Source organism: Physeter macrocephalus, chromosome 2, assembly GCF_002837175.3.
Source record: "Physeter macrocephalus isolate SW-GA chromosome 2, ASM283717v5, whole genome shotgun sequence".
NCBI lineage: Eukaryota > Metazoa > Chordata > Mammalia > Artiodactyla > Physeteridae > Physeter > Physeter macrocephalus.
The window spans coordinates 100,560,794-100,578,862 of NC_041215.1; the positions used below are offsets into that span (position 1 = coordinate 100,560,794).

At 39.2% G+C, this 18,069-nt stretch overlaps 1 protein-coding gene across 1 annotated transcript in view; it reads left to right on the forward strand.

Annotated features, from left to right (window-relative positions):
* The window catches only part of CCDC150 (coiled-coil domain containing 150), a 137,306-nt gene that overhangs the window by 17,940 nt on the left and 101,297 nt on the right, over positions 1-18,069 (forward strand). Inside the window, exons 6-7 of the mRNA XM_028480392.2 lie at positions 10,951-11,079; positions 17,133-17,216. Of these exons, the coding sequence (XP_028336193.1) occupies positions 10,951-11,079; positions 17,133-17,216 (213 nt within the window). The remainder of the gene's footprint in view (positions 1-10,950; positions 11,080-17,132; positions 17,217-18,069) is intronic.

Consider the following 18,069-nt stretch of genomic DNA (forward strand, 5'->3'; position numbering starts at 1 on the left):
ACTATTTTATCTTCCAGGTCACTTATTCGTTCTTCTGCCTCAGTTATTCTGCTATTGATCCCATCTAGAGTATTTTCAATTTCATTTATTGTGTTGCTCATCGTTGCTTGCTTCCCCTTTATTTCTTCTATATCCTTGTTAAATGTTTCTTGCATTTTGTCTATTCTATTTCCAAGATTTGGGATCATCTTTACTATCATTATTCTGAATTCTTTTTCAGGTAGACTGCCTATTTCCTCTTCATTTGTTAGGTCTGGTGGGTTTTTACCTTGCTTGTTCATCTGCTGTGTGTTTTTCTGTCTTTTCATTTTGCTCACTGTGTTTGGGTTCTCCTTTTTGCAGGCTGCAGGTTCATAGTTCCCATTGTTTTTGGTGTCTGTCCCCAGTGGCTAAGGTTGGTTCAGTGGGTTGAGTAGGTTTCCTGGTTGGGGGGACTGGTGCCTATGCTCTGGTGGATGAGGGTGGATCTTTTCTTTCTGGTGGGAAGGTCCACCTCTGGTGGTGTGTTTTGGGATGTCGGTAGCCTTATTATGATTTTAGGCAGCCTCTCTGCTAATGGATGAGGCTGTAGTCCTGTCTTGCTATTTGTTGGGCATAGGGTGTCCAGCACTGTTCGTTGCTGGTCCTTGAGTGGAGCTGGGTCTTGGTGTTGAGATGGAGACCTCTGGGAGATTTTCGCTGTTTGATATTACGTGGAGCTGGGAGGTTTCTTGTGGATCAGTGTCCTGAAGTTGGTTCTCCCACCTCAGAGACACATCCCTGATGCCTGACTGGGCCACCAAGAGCCTTTAATCCACACGGCTTAGAATAAAAGGGAGAAAAAATAGAAAGGAATGAAAGAAAGTTAGGAAGGAAGAAAGGAAGGAAGGAAGGGAGGAAGGAAGAGAGGAAGAAAGGGAGGAAGGAAGGAAGGGAGGAAGGGAGGAAGGAATGAAGGGAGGAAGGAAGGAAGGGAGGAAGAAAGGAAGGAAGAAAGGGAAGAAAGGAGGGAAGAAAGAAAAAGTAGGATAAAATAAAGTTATTAAAATAAAAATAATTATTAAGAAGAAAAATTTATATAAAAAAAGAAAAAAACGGTTTGGTCGGAACCCTAGGACAAATGGTGAAAGCAAAGCTATACAGACAAAATCTCACACAGCAGAACACACATACACACTCACAAAAAGAGAAAAAGGGGAAAATAATAATATATCTTGTTCCCAAAGTCCACCTCTTCAACTTGGGATGATTCGCTGTCTATTCAGGTATTCCACAGATGCAGGGCACTTCAAGCTGATTGTGGAGCTTTAGTCCGCTGCTTCTGAGGCTGCTGGGAGAGACCTCCCCCTGTCCTCTTTGTTCGCACAGCTCCTGGTGTTCAGCTTTGGACTTGGCCCCGCCTCTGCGCATAGGTCGTCCAAGGGCGTCTGCTCTTCGCTCAGACAGGACGGGGTTAAAGGAGCAGCTGATTTGAGGGCTCTGGCTCACTCAGGCAGTGGGGAGGGAAGGGCATGGCTGCGGGGCCAGGCTGCGGGGCCAGCCCGCGGCGGCAGAGTCCGGCGTGATGCTGCATCAGCCCGAGGTGCGCCGCGCGTTCTCCTGGGGAAGCTCTCCCTGGATCCCGGGACCTCGGCAGCGGCGGGCTGCACAGGCTCCCGGAAGGGGCGGTGTGGAGAGTGACCTGTGCTTGCACACAGGCTTCTTGGAGGTGGCAGCAGCAGCACCAGCGTCCCACGCCCGTCTCTGGTGTCCATGCTGACAGTCGCTGCTCACGCCTGTTTCTGGAGCTCCTTTATGCGGCGCTCTTAATCCCCTCTCCTCTCGCACCAGGAAACAAAGAGGCATAAAAAAGTCTCTTGTCTCTTCAGCAGCTCCGCACCCGTCTCTGGAGCTCCTTTAAGCAGCGCGCTTAATCCCCTCTCCTCGCGCCCCAGGAAGCAAAGAGGGAAGAAAAGGTCTCTTGCCTCTTCGGCAGCTCCAGACTTTTTCCCGGACTCCCGGCCAGCCGTGGTGCACCAACCCCTTAAGTCTGTGTTCTCGCCGCCAACCCCAGTCCTCTCCTGGCTTCCGACCGAAGCCCGAGCCTCAGCTCCCAGCCCCAGCCCTTTCCGGCTGGTGAGCACACAAGCCTCTCGGGCACCGGTCCTCTGCGGGTATCTCTCTGCTTTGCCCTCCGCACCCTGTTACTGTGCTCTCCTCTGCGTCTCCGAAGCTCCCCTTGTCCGCCACCTGCAGTCTCCGCCTGCGAAGGGGCTTCTAGTGTGTGGAAACCTTTCCTCCTTCACAGCTCCCTCCCACTGGTGCATGTCCTGTCCCTATTCTTTTGTCTCTGTTTATTCTTTTTTCTTTTTCCCTACCCAGGTACGTGGGGTGTTTCTTGCCTTTTGGGAGGTCTGAGGTTTTCTGCCAGCGTTCAGTGGGTGTTCTATAGGAGCAGTTCCACGTGTAGATGTATTTCTGATGTATTTGTGGGGAGGAAGGTGATCTCCGTGTCTTACTCTTCTGCCATCTTCTCTCCGAGCCCCTCTATTTCTTTCTGTTTCTGTCTTGGGGGAGTATATTTTTCTAAGAACTTGGCCGTTTCTTCTAGGTTGTCCATTTTATTGGCATATAGTTGCTTGTAGCAGTCTCTTATGATCCTTTGTATTTCTGTGGCGATTGTTGTAACTTCTCCTTTTTCATATCTAATTTGACTGATTTGAGCCCTCTCCCTCTTTTTCTCGATGAGTCTGGCTAAAGGTTTATCAATTTTGTTTATCTTCTCAAAGAACCAGCTTTTAGTTTCATTGATCTTTTCTGTTGTTTTCTTTGTCTCTATTTCATTTCTTTCCGCTCTGATGTTTATAATTTTTTTCCTTCTACTAACTTTAGGTTTTGTTTATCTTCTCTCTCTAGTTGCTTTAGGTGTAAGGTTAGGTTGTTTATGTGTGATTTTTCTTGTTTCCTAAGGTAAGATTTTATTGCTAGAAACTTCCCTGTTAGAACTGCTTTTGCTGCATCCCATAGGTTTTGGATCATTGTGGTTTGGTTTTCATTTGTTTGTTAGTATTTTTTTATTTCCTCTTTTATTGCTTCAGTGATCCATCAGTTGTTTAGTAACATATTGTATAGCCTCCACATGTTTGTGTTTTTTTTACAGTTTTTTCTTGTAGTTGATTTCTAATCTCATAGCATTGTGGTTGGAAAAAATGCTTGGTATGATTTTAATTTCCTTAAAGTTACCAAGACTCGCTTTGTGATCAGTCCTGGAGAATGTTCCATGTGCACTTCAGAAGAATGTGTACTCTGCTGCTTTTGAATGACATGCTCTATAAATATCAGTTAAATCCATCTGATCTAATGTGTCATTTAAGGCCTTTGTTTCCTTATTGAGTTTCTGTCTGGATGATCTGTTCTTGGATGAAAGTGGGGTGTTGAAGTCCCCCACTATTATTGTATTACTGTCAATTTCTCCTTTTATGGCTGTTAGTATTTGCCTTATATATTGGAGTGCTCCTATGTTGGGTACATATGTTTTCGATTGTTATAGCTTCTTCTTAGATCGATCTCTTGATCATTATGTAGTGTCCTTCTTTCTCTTTTGTAACGGTCTTTATTTTAAAGTCTATTTTGTCTGATATGAGTATGTCTACACCAGCTTTCTTTTGATTTCTATTTGCATGGAATATGTTTTTCCATCCTCTCACTTTCAGTCTGTATGTGTCCCTAGATCTGAGGTGGATCTCTTATTGACAACATATATACGGATCTTGTTTTTTTTTTTTTTTTTTTTTGTGCGGTACGCGGGCCTCTCACCGCTGTGGCCTCTCCCTTCGCGGAGCACAGGCTACAGCCGCGCAGGCCCAGCGGCCATGGCCCATGGGCCCAGCTGCTCCACGGCACACGGTATCCTCCCGGACCGGGGCACAAACCCACATCCCCCGCATCAGCAGGCGGACTCACAACCACTGCGCCACCAGGGAAGCCCACGGATCTTGTTTTTGTATCCATTCAGCCTGTCTGTGTCTTTTGGTTGGAGCATTTAATCCATTTACATTTAAGGTAATTATCAATATGTGTGTTCCCCTTGCCATTTTCGTAATTGTTTTGGATTTGGGGTTTTTTGTGGGGTTTTTTGGCTGCACCCCTTGTTTTGTGAGATCTTAGTACCCTGACCAGGGATTGAACTTGGGACATGGCAGTGAAAGTGCCAAGTCCTAACCACTGGACCACCAGGGAATTCCCTGGATTTGTTTTTATAGGTCTTTTTTCTTTCCTTCCTCTTTTGTTCTCTTATCTTGTGATTTGATGACTAACTTTAATGTTGTGTTTCGATTCCTTTTTCTTTTTTGTGTGTATCTATTGCAGATTTTCGGTTTATGGTTCCCATGAGCTTTTGATATAGCAGTCTATATATAAAGAAGATTGCTTTAAGTTGCTAGGCTTTTAATTTCAAATGCAATTCCAATATCCTGCATTTGTGCTCTCCTCTTCTCACAGTTACTGGTTTTGATATCATATTTGTGTGCAGATGATTTTCTACATTAACTCTATGTTTGCCTTTACTGGTGAGCTTTCCATTCATAATTTTCTTGTTTCTATTGTGGCCTTTTCTTTTCCACCTAGAGAAGTTCCTTTAGCGTTTGTTGCAAAGCTGCTCTAGTGGTGCTGAATTCTCGTGGCTTTTGCTTGTTTATAAAGCTTCTTTTTTTTTTTTTTTTGCGGTACACGGGCCTCTCACTGTTGTGGCCTCTCCCGTTGTGGAGCACAGGCTCCGGATGCGCAGGCTCAGCGGCCATGGCTCACAGGCCCAGCCACTCCGCGGCATGTGGGATCTTCCCGGACCGGGGCACGAAACCGCTTCCCCTGCATTGGCAGGCGGACTCTCAACCACTGCGCCACCAGGGAAGCCCTATAAAGCTTTTGATTTCTTCTTCAAATCTGAATGAGAGCCTTGGTGGGTAGAGTATTCCTGGTTTTAGATTCTATCCTTTCATCACTTTAAATATATCTTGCCACTGCCTTCTGGCCTGCAGAGTTTCTGCTGAGAAATCACTTGATAACCTTACAGGAATTCCTTTGTATGTTATTTGTTGCTTTTCCCTTGTTGCTCTTAATATCTTTTCTTTGTTTTTAATTTTTGTCCGTTTGATTACTGTGTGTCCTGGCATATTCCTCCTTGGGTTCAGCCTACCTGGGAGTCTCTTTGCTTCCTGGACTCGGGTTACTGTTTCCTTTACCATGTTAGGTAAGTTTTCAGCTGTTATCTCTTCAAATATTTTCAAAGGTCCTTTCCCTCTGTATTCTCCTTCTGGGAGGCCTATAGTGTGAATGTTGGTGCATTTAATGTTGTCCCAGAAGTCTCTTAGACTGTCTTCATTTCTTTTCATTCTTTTTTCTTTATTCTGCTCCATGGCAGTGATTTCCACCATTCTGTCTTCCAGCTCACTTATCCATTCTTCTGCCTCAGTTATTCTGCTATTGATTCCTTCTAGTGTATTTTTCATTTCAGTTATTGTATTGTACATCTCTGTTTGGTCTTTAGTTCTTCTATGTCTTTTTTAAACATTTCTTGTATCTTCTCAGTCTGTGCCTCCATTCTTTTCCTGAGATCTTGGAACATCTTCAATATCATTACTCTGAATTCTTTTTCCAGTAGATGGCCTATCTCCACTTCACTTAGCTGTTCTTTTGGTGTTTTATCTTGTTCTTTCATCTGGGACATATTCCTTTGCCGTCTCATTTTGTCTAACTTTCTGTGATTGCGGTTTCCATTCCGCAAGCTGCAGGATTGTAGTTCTTGCTTCTGCTGTCTGCCCTCTGGTGGATGAGGCTGTCTGAGAGGCTTGTGCTGGCTTCCTGCTTCCTGCCCACTGGTGGGTAGAGCTGGTTCTTGTCCCTCTGGGCAGGGCCATGCTCAGGAAGACTTTAAGCAGCCTGTCTTCTGATGGGTGGGACTGTATTCCCGCCCTGTTGGTTGTTTGGCCTGAGGCATCCCAGCACTGGAGCCTACAGGCTGTTGGGTGGGGCTAGGTCATTGGGAGGAAATGGCAGCTTCCAGGAGTTTTCATGCTAATGATTACTCCCCAGAACTACTGCTGCCAGTGTCTTTGTACCTGCAGTGAGCCACAGCTCCTCCCCTGCCTCTCCAGGAGACCCTCCAATACTAGCAGGTAGGTCTGGCCCAGTCTCTTATGAGGTCACTGCTTTTTTTCTCTGGGTCCTGGTGCACATGAGACCGTGTGTGTGCCCTCCGAGAGTGGAGTTTCTGTTTCCCCAGTCCTGTGGAATTCCTGCAATCAAACCCCACTGGCCTTCAAAACCAGATTCTCTGGGGGCTCCTCCTCCTCTTACCAGGCCCCCACTCTGGGAAGGCTGACATGGGGCTCTGGACTTTCAGTCCTGTGGGAGAACTTTTCAGGTATAATTACTTTCTAGTTTGTGGGTCGCCCACCCAGTGGATATGGGATTTGATTTTATTGCAGTTGTGCCCCTCCTACCATCTAACTGTGGCTTCCTCTTTGTCTTTGGATGTAGGGTATCTCTTTAGGTAGGTTCTAGAGTTTTATTGTCTATGGTTGTTCAGCAGTTAGTTGTGATTTTGGTGTTTTTGTATGAAGGAGTGAGCTCATGTCCTTCTACTCCCCCATCTTGCAACTGTCATCCTGCACCCATTTTTTATTCTAAAAATTTTATATTTTACAGATTACATTTTGGTCTTTGATCCATTTTGTGTTAAATTTTATATATGGTATGAGGTAGAGATTTAAATGATTTTTTTTTTTTTTTTTTTGTGGTATGCGGGCCTCCCCCTGCTGCGGCCTCTCCCGTTGCAGAGCACAGGCTCCGGACGCGCAAGCTCAGCAGCCATGGCTCACGGGCCCAGCCGCTCCGCGGCACGCGGGATCCTCCCAGACCGGGGCGCGAACCCGGTTCCCCTGCATCGGCAGGCGGACGCGCAACCACTGCGCCACCAGGGAAGCCCCATAGAGGTTTAACTTCATTATTTTGCCTGTGGATATCCAGTTATCCCAGGACGATTTGTTGGAAGACTGTTCTTTCTATTGAATGATCTTGGCTCCCTTGTCAAAATCTAGTTAACCATAGATGCATGGACTTATTTCTGGACTCTCAGTTCCATTGCATTGATATGTATGACTGTACATATGCCAGTACCACATGGTCTTGATTACTGTAGCTTTGTAATAAGTTTTAAAATTGAGACGTGTGAGTCCTCCAACTTTATTTTTTTTGAGATTGTTCTGGCTATTCTGGATCCTTGCATTTCTATATTAATTTCAGGATCAGATTTTCCATTTCTGCAAAAAAAGAGGAGCTGGAATTTTGATAGGGTTTGTATTGATCCTGTAGATCAATTTGGAGAGTATTGTGATCTTAACAATAGAGTATATGTTTTCTCTATATAAGGTTGTGCCATCTGCAAATGGAGATAGTTTTATTTTTTCCTTTCCAATTTGTTGCCTTTTGTTTCTTTTTCTTGTGTAATTGCTTTGGCTAGAACCTCCCGCCATGAGAGGTTGAATAGAAGTGATGAGAGCAGACATCCTTGTTTTGTTCCTGAGTTTAGAGGGTTAGCTTTCGGTTTGGCACCATTAAGTATGATGTTAGCTGTGTGCTTTTCCTAAATGCCCATGATCAGGATGAGGAAATTCCCTTCTATTCCTAGTTTGTTGGGAATTTTTATCATGAAAATATGTTGAACTTGTTCAGTTGCTTTTTCTATATCTTGGAATAATCTTGTGGATTTTGTCCTTTATTGTATTACTAAGGTGTATTACATTGATTGATTTCAAATGTTGAACCAAGTTTTCCTTTGGGGGATAAATTTCACTTGATCATGGTGTATAATCCTTTTCATATGTTGTTTGATTTGGCTTGCTATTATTTTGTTGAGGATTAAAAAATCTATATTAATAAGGGTTATCCCATAGTTTTGTTTTTGTTTTTTCTTGTGACATCTTTGGTTTTGGTATCAAGGTATTCAATAATATTGGCCTCTTAAAATGATTTGATAGTGTTCCCTCTCCTTCTATTTCGAGACTTTGTGAGGGATTGGTGTTAATTCTTTCAATGTTTTGTAGAATTCAACAGTGAAGCCATCTGGTTCTAGGTTTTTCTTTGTGGGGAGTGTTTTGTTTTGTTTTTAATTATTATTATTATTGATCCAGTCTCTTTATTTGTTATAGTTCAATTCATATTTCTACATTTTTTTTGACTTTCAGTCATTTGGGTCTTTCTAGGAATTTGTCCATTTTATCTAGGCTATGTAATTTATTGGCATACAGTTGTTCATAGTAGCCCCTTTTTTATTTCTGGAAGTTCAATATAATGTTTCTTCTTTCATTTCTAATTTTAGCAATTTGTGTATTCTTTATTTTTTTTTCTTGGTTAATACCACTAGTGGTTTGTCAATTTTGTTGATCTTGTCAAAGAACCAACTTCTGGTTTTACTGATTTTCTCTATTGTTTTTCTAGCCTCTGTTTTATTTCTGCTATAATCCTTATTATTTTCTTCCTTTTGCTTGCTTTGAGTTTAATTTGCTCTTCTTTTTCTAGGTTTTTAAGATGGATGCTTAGGTTATTGATAAGAGATATTTCTCTTTTTTAAAATATAAGTTTATATAGCTACAGATTTCCCTCTAAGCACCACTTTAGCTGCATACCATCCATTTTGTTTATCATGTTATATTTTCATTTTCATTCATCTCAAAATATTCTTTAATTTCCTTTTTAATTTCCTCTTTGACCCATTGGTTATTTAGAAATATGTTGTTGAATTTCCCCATATATGTGAATTTTCCAAATTTCCTTCTTTTATTCATTTAATTTTATTTCATTGTTGTTGGAGAACATACTTTATATAATTTCAGTCCTTTCAAATTTATTGAGAGTTGTTTTATGGTTTAACATGTGGTATATCCTAGAGCATGCTTCATGTACACCTGAGAAAAATGTGTATTCTATTATTGTTTGGAGGAGTGTTCTAAAGTTGTCTGTTAGGTACAGTTGCTTTATAGTGTTGTTCAAGTCATCAGTTTTTTCTTCATTGATCATCTAACTGTTCCACCTATTATTGAAAGAGGGATATTGAAGTCTTCGACTGTTAGTTTTGAATTGTTGTTTCTCCCTTCAATTCTGTCAGTTTTTGCTGTATTGTTTTTGCTTCATTGGGGTTGTGTTGTTAGATGCAAATGCATTTATAAATGTTATCTTCTTAATGGGTTGATCCTTTTTTCAATATATAATGTCCTTCTTTATTTCACAGATTTTTGTCTTAATATCTACTTTGTCTCATGTTAGTGTAGCCACTCCAGCGCTTTTCAGATTACTGTTTACATCATATATCTTTTTCCATCCATGTATTTTCAACCCATTTTTGTCTTTGGATCTACAGTGTGTCTCTTATAAACAGCATACAGTTGGGTCTTTTAAAAAATTTATTCTGCCTGTCTCTGCTTCTTAGTTAGAGTGTTTAATCCATTAATATTTAATATAATTACCCATAAGGTAGGATTTACATCTGCCACTTTACTATTTTTTTATATGTTTTATGTGATTTTTGTTCCTCTGATTCTCCAGTACTGCCTTCCTTTGTGTTAAGTAAATATTTCTGGTGCACTATTTTAATTCCCTTAACCTTTCTTTTACTATATATTTTTGATTTATAGATAACAAAGAGGGTTACAAACAAAAACTGTATACTTATATGTCTTCTACATGTACCTATGTTGCTACATTTTCTGGTACCCTTTATTTCTTTATGTGGATTCCAGTTATTATCTAATTCCCTTTTATTTCATCCTAAAGAGCTCCCTTTAGCATTTCTTACAGGGCATTTTTTTCTAGCCTCACAGTCTATACCCCAGCAAAGGGTGGACATTGGCATATTATCCCACACAATTTTAATTGGAATAAGAGAGAATTGACATCTTAGCAATATTGTATCTTCCTAATACAGGGACACAGTATGTCTCTCCATTTTATTTAGGCGCTTGATTTATCTTGTCAGCATACTGTAATTTTCAGCATGTCAAATATTGGACATATTTTTTCTTAGATTTGTACCTAAGAATTTCATGGATTTTGGTACTGTTATAAATGAAACTTTTAAGAAATATCAGTTTCCAATTGTTTGTTGCTAATATATAGAAATACAATTGATTTGACCTTGTATCCTTCAACCTTACTAAACTCACTTATTCTAGTATTTCTTTTGTAGATTCTTTGGGATTTCCTATGTAGACTATCATGTCTATTGTAAGCAGAGACAGTTTTATTTCTCCCTTTCCAATTTCTATGCTTTTTATTACTTTTTCTTACCTTGTTGCACCAGCTAAGGCCTCGCGTATGATACTGAATAGGAATGGCAAGAGCAGATATCCTTGCCTTTTTCCCAGTCTTAGGGGAAAACATTCAGTCTTCCACCAATACTGATATTAGTTCTAGGTTTTTACAGACATGATTTATCACATAGAGATGGTTCCCTTTCATTTCTAGGTTACTGGGTTTTTATCATAAATTAATGTGAATTTTGTGAAATGCTTTTTCTGTGTCTATTGAGATGGTCATATGGTTTTTCTTCTATAGTCTATTGATGTGGTGAATTATAGTAATTAATTTTGAATGTTGAACAAGCCTTGTATTACCGGAATAAACTACACTTAGTCCTGATTTATTATCCTTTTTATATATTGCTGGATTCATTTTGCTAATTTTTTTGGAGTATTTTTGCATCTATATTTATATGCTTGAGTTAATATATAAATAAGTACCAAGTACCAGAAGGACTTTCACTTCTAGTAAATGTACACTATGCAATTTGTAATAACTCTCCTGCTAAAGACAACTAAAAAGCAGGGAAACATGTTCATAAGATACCATTTATTTTACAGTTAAAAATGTCATTTTGAAAACAAGATAATATTTTTGGATCTGGCATAGATTTCTTTTCTCTTTTTTTTTTTTCTAAAGGTAGACATAAATGCATTAACCCGCAACCTGCAGACTCTAGAGGAAAAGAATAAGCAACTGGCAGATCAAATTGCTTCACTAGAACTTGAGCAAGCAACTTCTGATTACCATTGGGGGTATAAAAAGTCAGTCTAAAGTAGCAATTAATGACTATGAGTTTTAAGAAACAATCAGAAATCAGGAGATGGGTTTCCTTCATTTTTTTTTTTTGATAATTATCACAAGTCTGAATAATGCAGGCTAAATATGTCAGAGAGCCCTACGGTATTCAGACAATAGAGCATTTAGGAAAACAAGAGTTTAAGACAGCCTTTAAATGCCTACACAGATGCTCTATAATGCTGAAAATCACCAATATTTCTAATGTTTTAAAATATTTTCTTTTCCATAAATTGTGAGGAACAAACTTATATTTTTTTTTCTCTTTCTGACAGTTCCATCCATTAGGAAATCAGTAGTAAGTTTGATTCCTAAAAGCTATTTGACAAGGTCAATCCATTACAAATAAATGGTAGACTTCTTAAAACATCTCCAGGTGAAGGAGATTTAAAGAGATGATTGTTATGTGAAACAGCTAATAAGTTTTCCATGTGCTTCTGAATACTTGAGGAAGAGTTAGCCATTGCTTCTATAACATGCAAATCATCTTTCAAAATTCCAAAGAAGGCCCTGATGTGAAGTCTGCCTTAATCTGAACTAAATTCTTTCAAACTCTGTCATAAGCTGCTCATTACTTAAACTATAAAAAATTACAGAGACTAAATCTGAATCCTGGGACTTCCCTGGTGGTGCAGTGGTTAAGAATCTGCCTGCCAATGCAGGAGACATGGGTTCGAGCCCTGGTCCAGGAAGGTCCCACATGCCGCGGAGCAACTAAGCCCATGCGCCACAACTACTGAGCCTGTACTCTAGAGCCTGCGAGCCACAACTGCTGAGCCCTCGTGCCACAACTACTGAAGCCCGCATGCCTAGAGCCTGTGCTCTGCAACAAAGAGAAGCCACTGCAATGAGAATCCCATGCACCCCAATGAAGCGTAGCCCGTGCTCACTGCAACTAGAGAAAGCCCATGCGCAGCAACGAAGACCCCATACAGCCAAAAATAAATAAATAAATAAAATTTAAAAATATATGTATAAATACTCTGACATTTTCATGGCTTTAGACCCAGACTATCTATATTTCAGTTTTGGCTGTGACCTTGGGTGTGATCCTTAACCTCTTGAAGCCTGAGTTTCTTAATCTGTCACAATGGGGATAATCATACTATTATTAGGAGGTTGTTGAGGTTAAGTAAGTTAATACATGTAAAGCAGGTAGAGCATTGCTAACATTTATTGAGTTCTTAGTATCTCAGCTGTCTCAGAAGAAAGCCTGTAAGTTCCTATCAGAGCAACAAGGTGCATTAGCTCTAATTCCTGGTACTGTCTCAAACCACGCCTCCCTCCCCCAAGATTAAAGATTCATCCATGTCCTTTCCTGTTGGCCAGGCCTCAGCTGGCCTTATCCATCCACCTGGTTTGGGTCTCTCTGGAAGACCATATCTCAGTCTGCATGATTCTTTCATGCCTCTACTGCCAGTGAGCAGGCCTGTGGCCTTATGCTATTAGTGACTTTGACGGGTCTTGCAAGTGATTTGCTCAATGTTGATTCTTGCCTGCCTACAGCACCTGTTGATTAAGGTCTCCCAGTGATATCCCATACCTCAATTCCAGCGTATATATGTCTATGCATAGATTCTTCTCTGACCAAGCCTGCCTGGAAGTGCTTCACTTGGCTGTATGAGTCTTGAGGAAAGAGGTTTTTTTTTTTTTTTTTTTTTTCAATCCGAGCAATGTCATTAAACCTATTGCCATTCAATGCCGGCAGTATATTTTTGTTCTTTGAGAATTAACACTTGAAATTCTCAATAAAAACTACCCTCTAGGGCTTCCCTGGTGGCACAGTGGTTGAGAGTCCGCCTGCCGATGCAGGGGACACGGGTTTGTGCCCCGGTCCGGGAAGATCCCACATGCCGCGGAGCGGCTGGGACCGTGAGCCATGGCCGCTGAGCCTGTGCGTCCGGAGCCTGTGCTCCGCAACGGGAGAGGCCACAATAGTGAGAGGCCCGCGTACCGAAAAAAAAAAAAAAATCCTACTTAACAATCTACTTATAAAACAGCTTTACCAAGATTCTGCTATCTCTTGGTTTTATGTATCCTTCTAACAGCTTCTGCTAACTTTTAGAGCTTACCCAGATTTTAAAAATTATTTTAGAAATCACTTTGTGGCTTACTGTTGATCCTTGTCAACCTACCTTTCATATCTTAAGATAATTCTTTCTGTGTTAGCTTCCTGCTTTTCCAAGGAGTGATGTTTTTGTGCTTGAGTTAAAATGTATATTTTAACCATTAGCATTTTTCTTTGTATGCTTTTTCTCAGGTGATTCTCCAGTTTCTGTTTTGTTCTGTATATTAATAATAATCTTTATAGTATATTGCCAAGATTATTTAAGGAAAGGTTACATTGAGTTCTGCATTCCAGAACTCAGAATCTGAGATATTCACTCATTTAAGTGGTTTCTCTCTAATTTCTGGTGTTCCATCAATTTTCTTAAGTACAGGGCCTATTTAAATAATCTGAAAACAGTAATTTAAGTTACTGCCTTAACATCTACTTTCCTTTAGCAACTGGAACAACTTATTTTTGTTTGTCATAAATTTAAATAAGTGACTTTGTGTCAAACAGTATCACATTTTGATTTTTCTTAGTTTTCACTTATCAGTGCATTAGTGTTCTCTTTGGTGGCAAAAAGGGGAAATTATTTTTAAAGTGTATTGGAAACAGTAATAGAATTCTTTATGCCTTTGCCTAAAAGAGGGAATTTTATTGAGGAAAAAAGTGTCATTATTGTAAAAATTCTTGGACATATTTTATAAGAGACCAGACTATCCAAGTTATTTAAAAAAATAAAAAGCCTTCCGCATTCCAAGAAGGCAAGGAAAGTTATTTTTGAGTGTTTTTATTTGTAATAGCTAGCATATTTTTGGTTAAATCTGGCTCTTGACTTTTTATAAGCTATACCTACATTTTGTAACACATTGGGCACCTTGATTTATAGGACTTGGAACTGAATTTTAAGTTTTAAATAATTCAGCTTTTATGGTTATGGTGTAGCTTTGTTTTTGTAGCATTATTGGCCATCCTTGTGATATATTTTCGGCTGAAGGCTTGATCAAAACATAATCGCAAATGTTGCATTCATGGGATGATTTTACATCATAGTTTCCAAAATGAAAAATATTGTGGTAAAGGAGGACTGTATGTCTTCCACAGACAGAAAATTAATTGATGACTAATGTTATGATAGTATATTATTACTAGCCTCCTATTTAATGATAGCAGTCTACATTTTCCTTAGGTTATTTTGAAACCAATACTTTATTGGTCTGAATGCTTTAAAAAATATTTTCCTTTGCTTTAGTGGGAGCAACACACAACGATTGAAAGTGAATGGACCTAGAGTCTGTCATACAGAGTGAAGTAAGTCAGGAAGAGAAAGACAAATACCATATGCTAACACATATATATGGAATCTTAAAAAAAAAAAATGGTACTGATGAACCTAGTTGCAAGACAGGAATAAAGATGTAGACATAGAGGGACTTCCCTGGTGGCTCAGTGGTTGAGAATCTGCCTGCCAATGCGGGGGACACAGGTTCGAGCTCTGATCCGGGTTGGTCCCACATGCCGCGGAGCAGCTGGGCCCTGTTCTGGAGCCTGCAAGCCACAACTACTGAGCCCGTGTGCCACAGCTGCTGAGGCCCACGTGCCTGGAGCCTGTGCTCCGCAACGGGAGAGGCCACCACAATGAGAGGCCCACGCACCGCAACGAAGAGCGGCCCCCACTCGGCGCAACTAGAGAAAGCCCGCGCGCAGCAATGAAGACCCAACACAGCCTAAATAAATAAATAAATTAGTTCCTTTAAAAAAAAATGCAGACATAGAGAATGGACTTGAGGACACAGGGTGGGAGGGGGAAGCTGGGGCAAAGTGAGAGTAGCATCAACATATATACATTACCAAATGTAAAACAGCTAGTGGGAAACAGCAGCATAGCACAGGGAGATCAGCTCCGTGCTTTGTGGTGACCTAGAGGGGTAGGATAGGGAGGGTGGGAGGGAGGCTCAACAGGGAGGGGATATGGGACATATGTATGCATATGGCTGATTCAGTTTGTTGTACAACAGAAACTAACGCAGTATTGTGAAGCATTTATACTCCAATAAAGATCTATTTTTAAAAAAATTTTTTTAAAGTGAAACTTTAAAAAACCAAAAGTGTGAATATGTATAAGTAGGTATGAAATAAATATTGAGCTGATAGGACAAATGCCTAGATACCCATAATAGTTAATTACCCACTGATCTAATATTGGGTATAAATTTTCATACTGAATGTGCATAATTTTACAGTAGGACTAATCACTACTTATAATTTTTCCATATCAAGTCTAGAATGTCTAAAATGGCTTAATTCTTCTAGCCAAGACAACTACCAAGGAGAAAACAATGCTCCAGATTAATGTGACCTCTTAACAGAATATATGCTATCATGAAAATATTTTGAACAGAGGAAGAAATGAGTTACATGTTATACAGTAATCTAGTTTGGAATGTGTTTTTACTTTTATTGGGAAAATATTCACAATATTTAAAATGAAATAAAGTGCACTACAAAGAGACGAGTAAAGAATAGCTGTAACAATGTTGGAGATAGTGAGGAATGTCTCTTGTGTAAATTAATATCCCAACATATATGGTTTCATCTTTAGAGACTAGCCTAAAGTTGAATATAAAACAAAAATCTAAATTCTTTGGCTTTAAATGCTGAAAAGGCCCTTTTGTTCTATTATTCACATATTAAGCAAATGTAAACCAGAAATAGTGATTATGTCAACATAGGATATTTACCAACATTATTAAGACTTTGAACTTAAAATGTACTGGAAATGACCCATAGTGCAGCTGGTGGGCCTACGTGATTAAGAATTTGTGTTCTTACTCACATTTGCTTGTGTGTGTATTGTTCCTACAATGGACTTATGAAGATGATTTTGACATATGGCAAATATCAGTATTTCCTGTTATTAAGATGTAACACTGAAATTGATTATGGAAGGTGAAAATTTCTATATTCAGTCACTAATAGTGTTCCTGAAGTACCAGTAAGGTTCAAAATTGAATCAAGAGAAAACTATTTTATAGTTACTTCCTCTGACAAAGTCTGAGGAAAAAACAATAACTCATTATTAAAGGCTGTTTGAATGATTAAATATGTAATTTCATGAAATATAGAGACTTCAGTAATGTTTGTCCTAGATAACATTGTATTGAGTACTTGATCAAACAATGTTGGAGTTTCCGACAAACATTTCTTTTGTTTTTTTACCGCCTTTTACTATGGTAACTGAAGTGTCTGCTATTGACCAAATGGTTGTGATCATTTGTAGCTCCCATTGTCTTAAATAACTTCAGTCATCCCTCAGTATCTGTGGGGGATTGGTTCTGGGACCCCCCCAAATACCAAAATCTGTGGATGCTCAAGTCCCTTATATAAAATGTTGTGAAATTTGCATATAATCTATGCACATCCTTCCATATACTTTAAATCATCTCTAGATTACTTATAATACCTAACACAATGTAATGCTATTTAAATAGTTGTCAGTTGCCCGTGTGTGGCCAATTCAAGTTTTCCTTTCTGGAACTTACTGGAAATTTATTTTTCCTGAATATTTTGGATCCACAATTGGTTTAACCAGTGGATGTGGAACCTGTGGATACAGAGGGCCAACTGCATATAATCCTCTAACTGCATATCTGCAACCACTGATACAACCACCCCACATCTGGGTTAGGTTGCAACTACAAAGGAACACTTGACATATCAAAAAGAGAATTAGGAAGCAAAGAACAACTGTGAGTCCTAAGGCACTCATATTTTCATTAGCAGTCTCTCTACGTGTTTCATATTACACTATGATCAGCTGTCTAAAGACAGACTAAGAGGTAGCAGTAGCAAATATATATGAATCCTGGATTCATTACTTTAGAAATAGTAAGGGTATAAATACTTGTTTAAGAAAGAAAATGATTATTCATTCTATGCCTAGAGGTACTGATACTTGTGTTTGCTTTTTCAGCTTGTCCAACAGCAGGTGGAAAATGTCTTGGGGAAAATTACTGAGAGTAAAAATAAACTGGCCTGTGAAAAGGGAAGACTACAGGTATGAGATTTCATTTTTTGATTTTTGTTTTCTAATTTTTTAATGCTAGTTGTCAAGCTAAATTTTGCTGGATTTTGAGAGGACTTAGCTCTGTCATTTACTAATTCTATAACTTTGGACAAGATTTTAAGCCTCCTAAGTTTGGTCCCTCATTCAAATCCAGATGACTTCTATTTACACACCTATAATATAATACTGAAACCTAAAACTGAAGCCAAGGCTCATTCTGTGACAGTATAAAACTTTATTATAATTATTTTATGCATGGTCATTTGCTGCCAATGTAGAAAGCCTATGTTCTCTCTCTCTTTATTGAAGTATAGTTGATTTACAGTATTACATTACTTTCAGGTGTACAACAGAGTGACTCAATACTTTTATAGATCTTATTCCATTTAAAGTTATTATAAAATATTGGCTATATTCCCTGTACTGAACAATCAGTCCTTGTAGCTTGTTTATTTTATACATAGTAGTTTGTACCTCTAATCCCCTACCCCTGTTTTGCCACTCCCACCTTCCTTCCCCCCACTGATAACCAGTAGTTTATTCTCTATTTCTGTAGGTCTGTCTCTGTTTTGTTATTTTCATTGCTTTGTTTTATTCTTTAGATTCCACATATAAGTGCTAACATATAATATTTGTCTTTCTTTGTCTGACTTATTTCACTAAGTACAATACCTTTCAGGTCCATCCATGTTGTTGCAAATGGCAAGATTTCATTCCTTTTTATGGCTGAATAATATTCTCGCTCTCTCTCTCTCTCTATATATATATATATATGTGTGTGTGTGTGTGTGTGTATATACACATACACATATGTATATATATATATATAGAGAGAGAGAGAGAG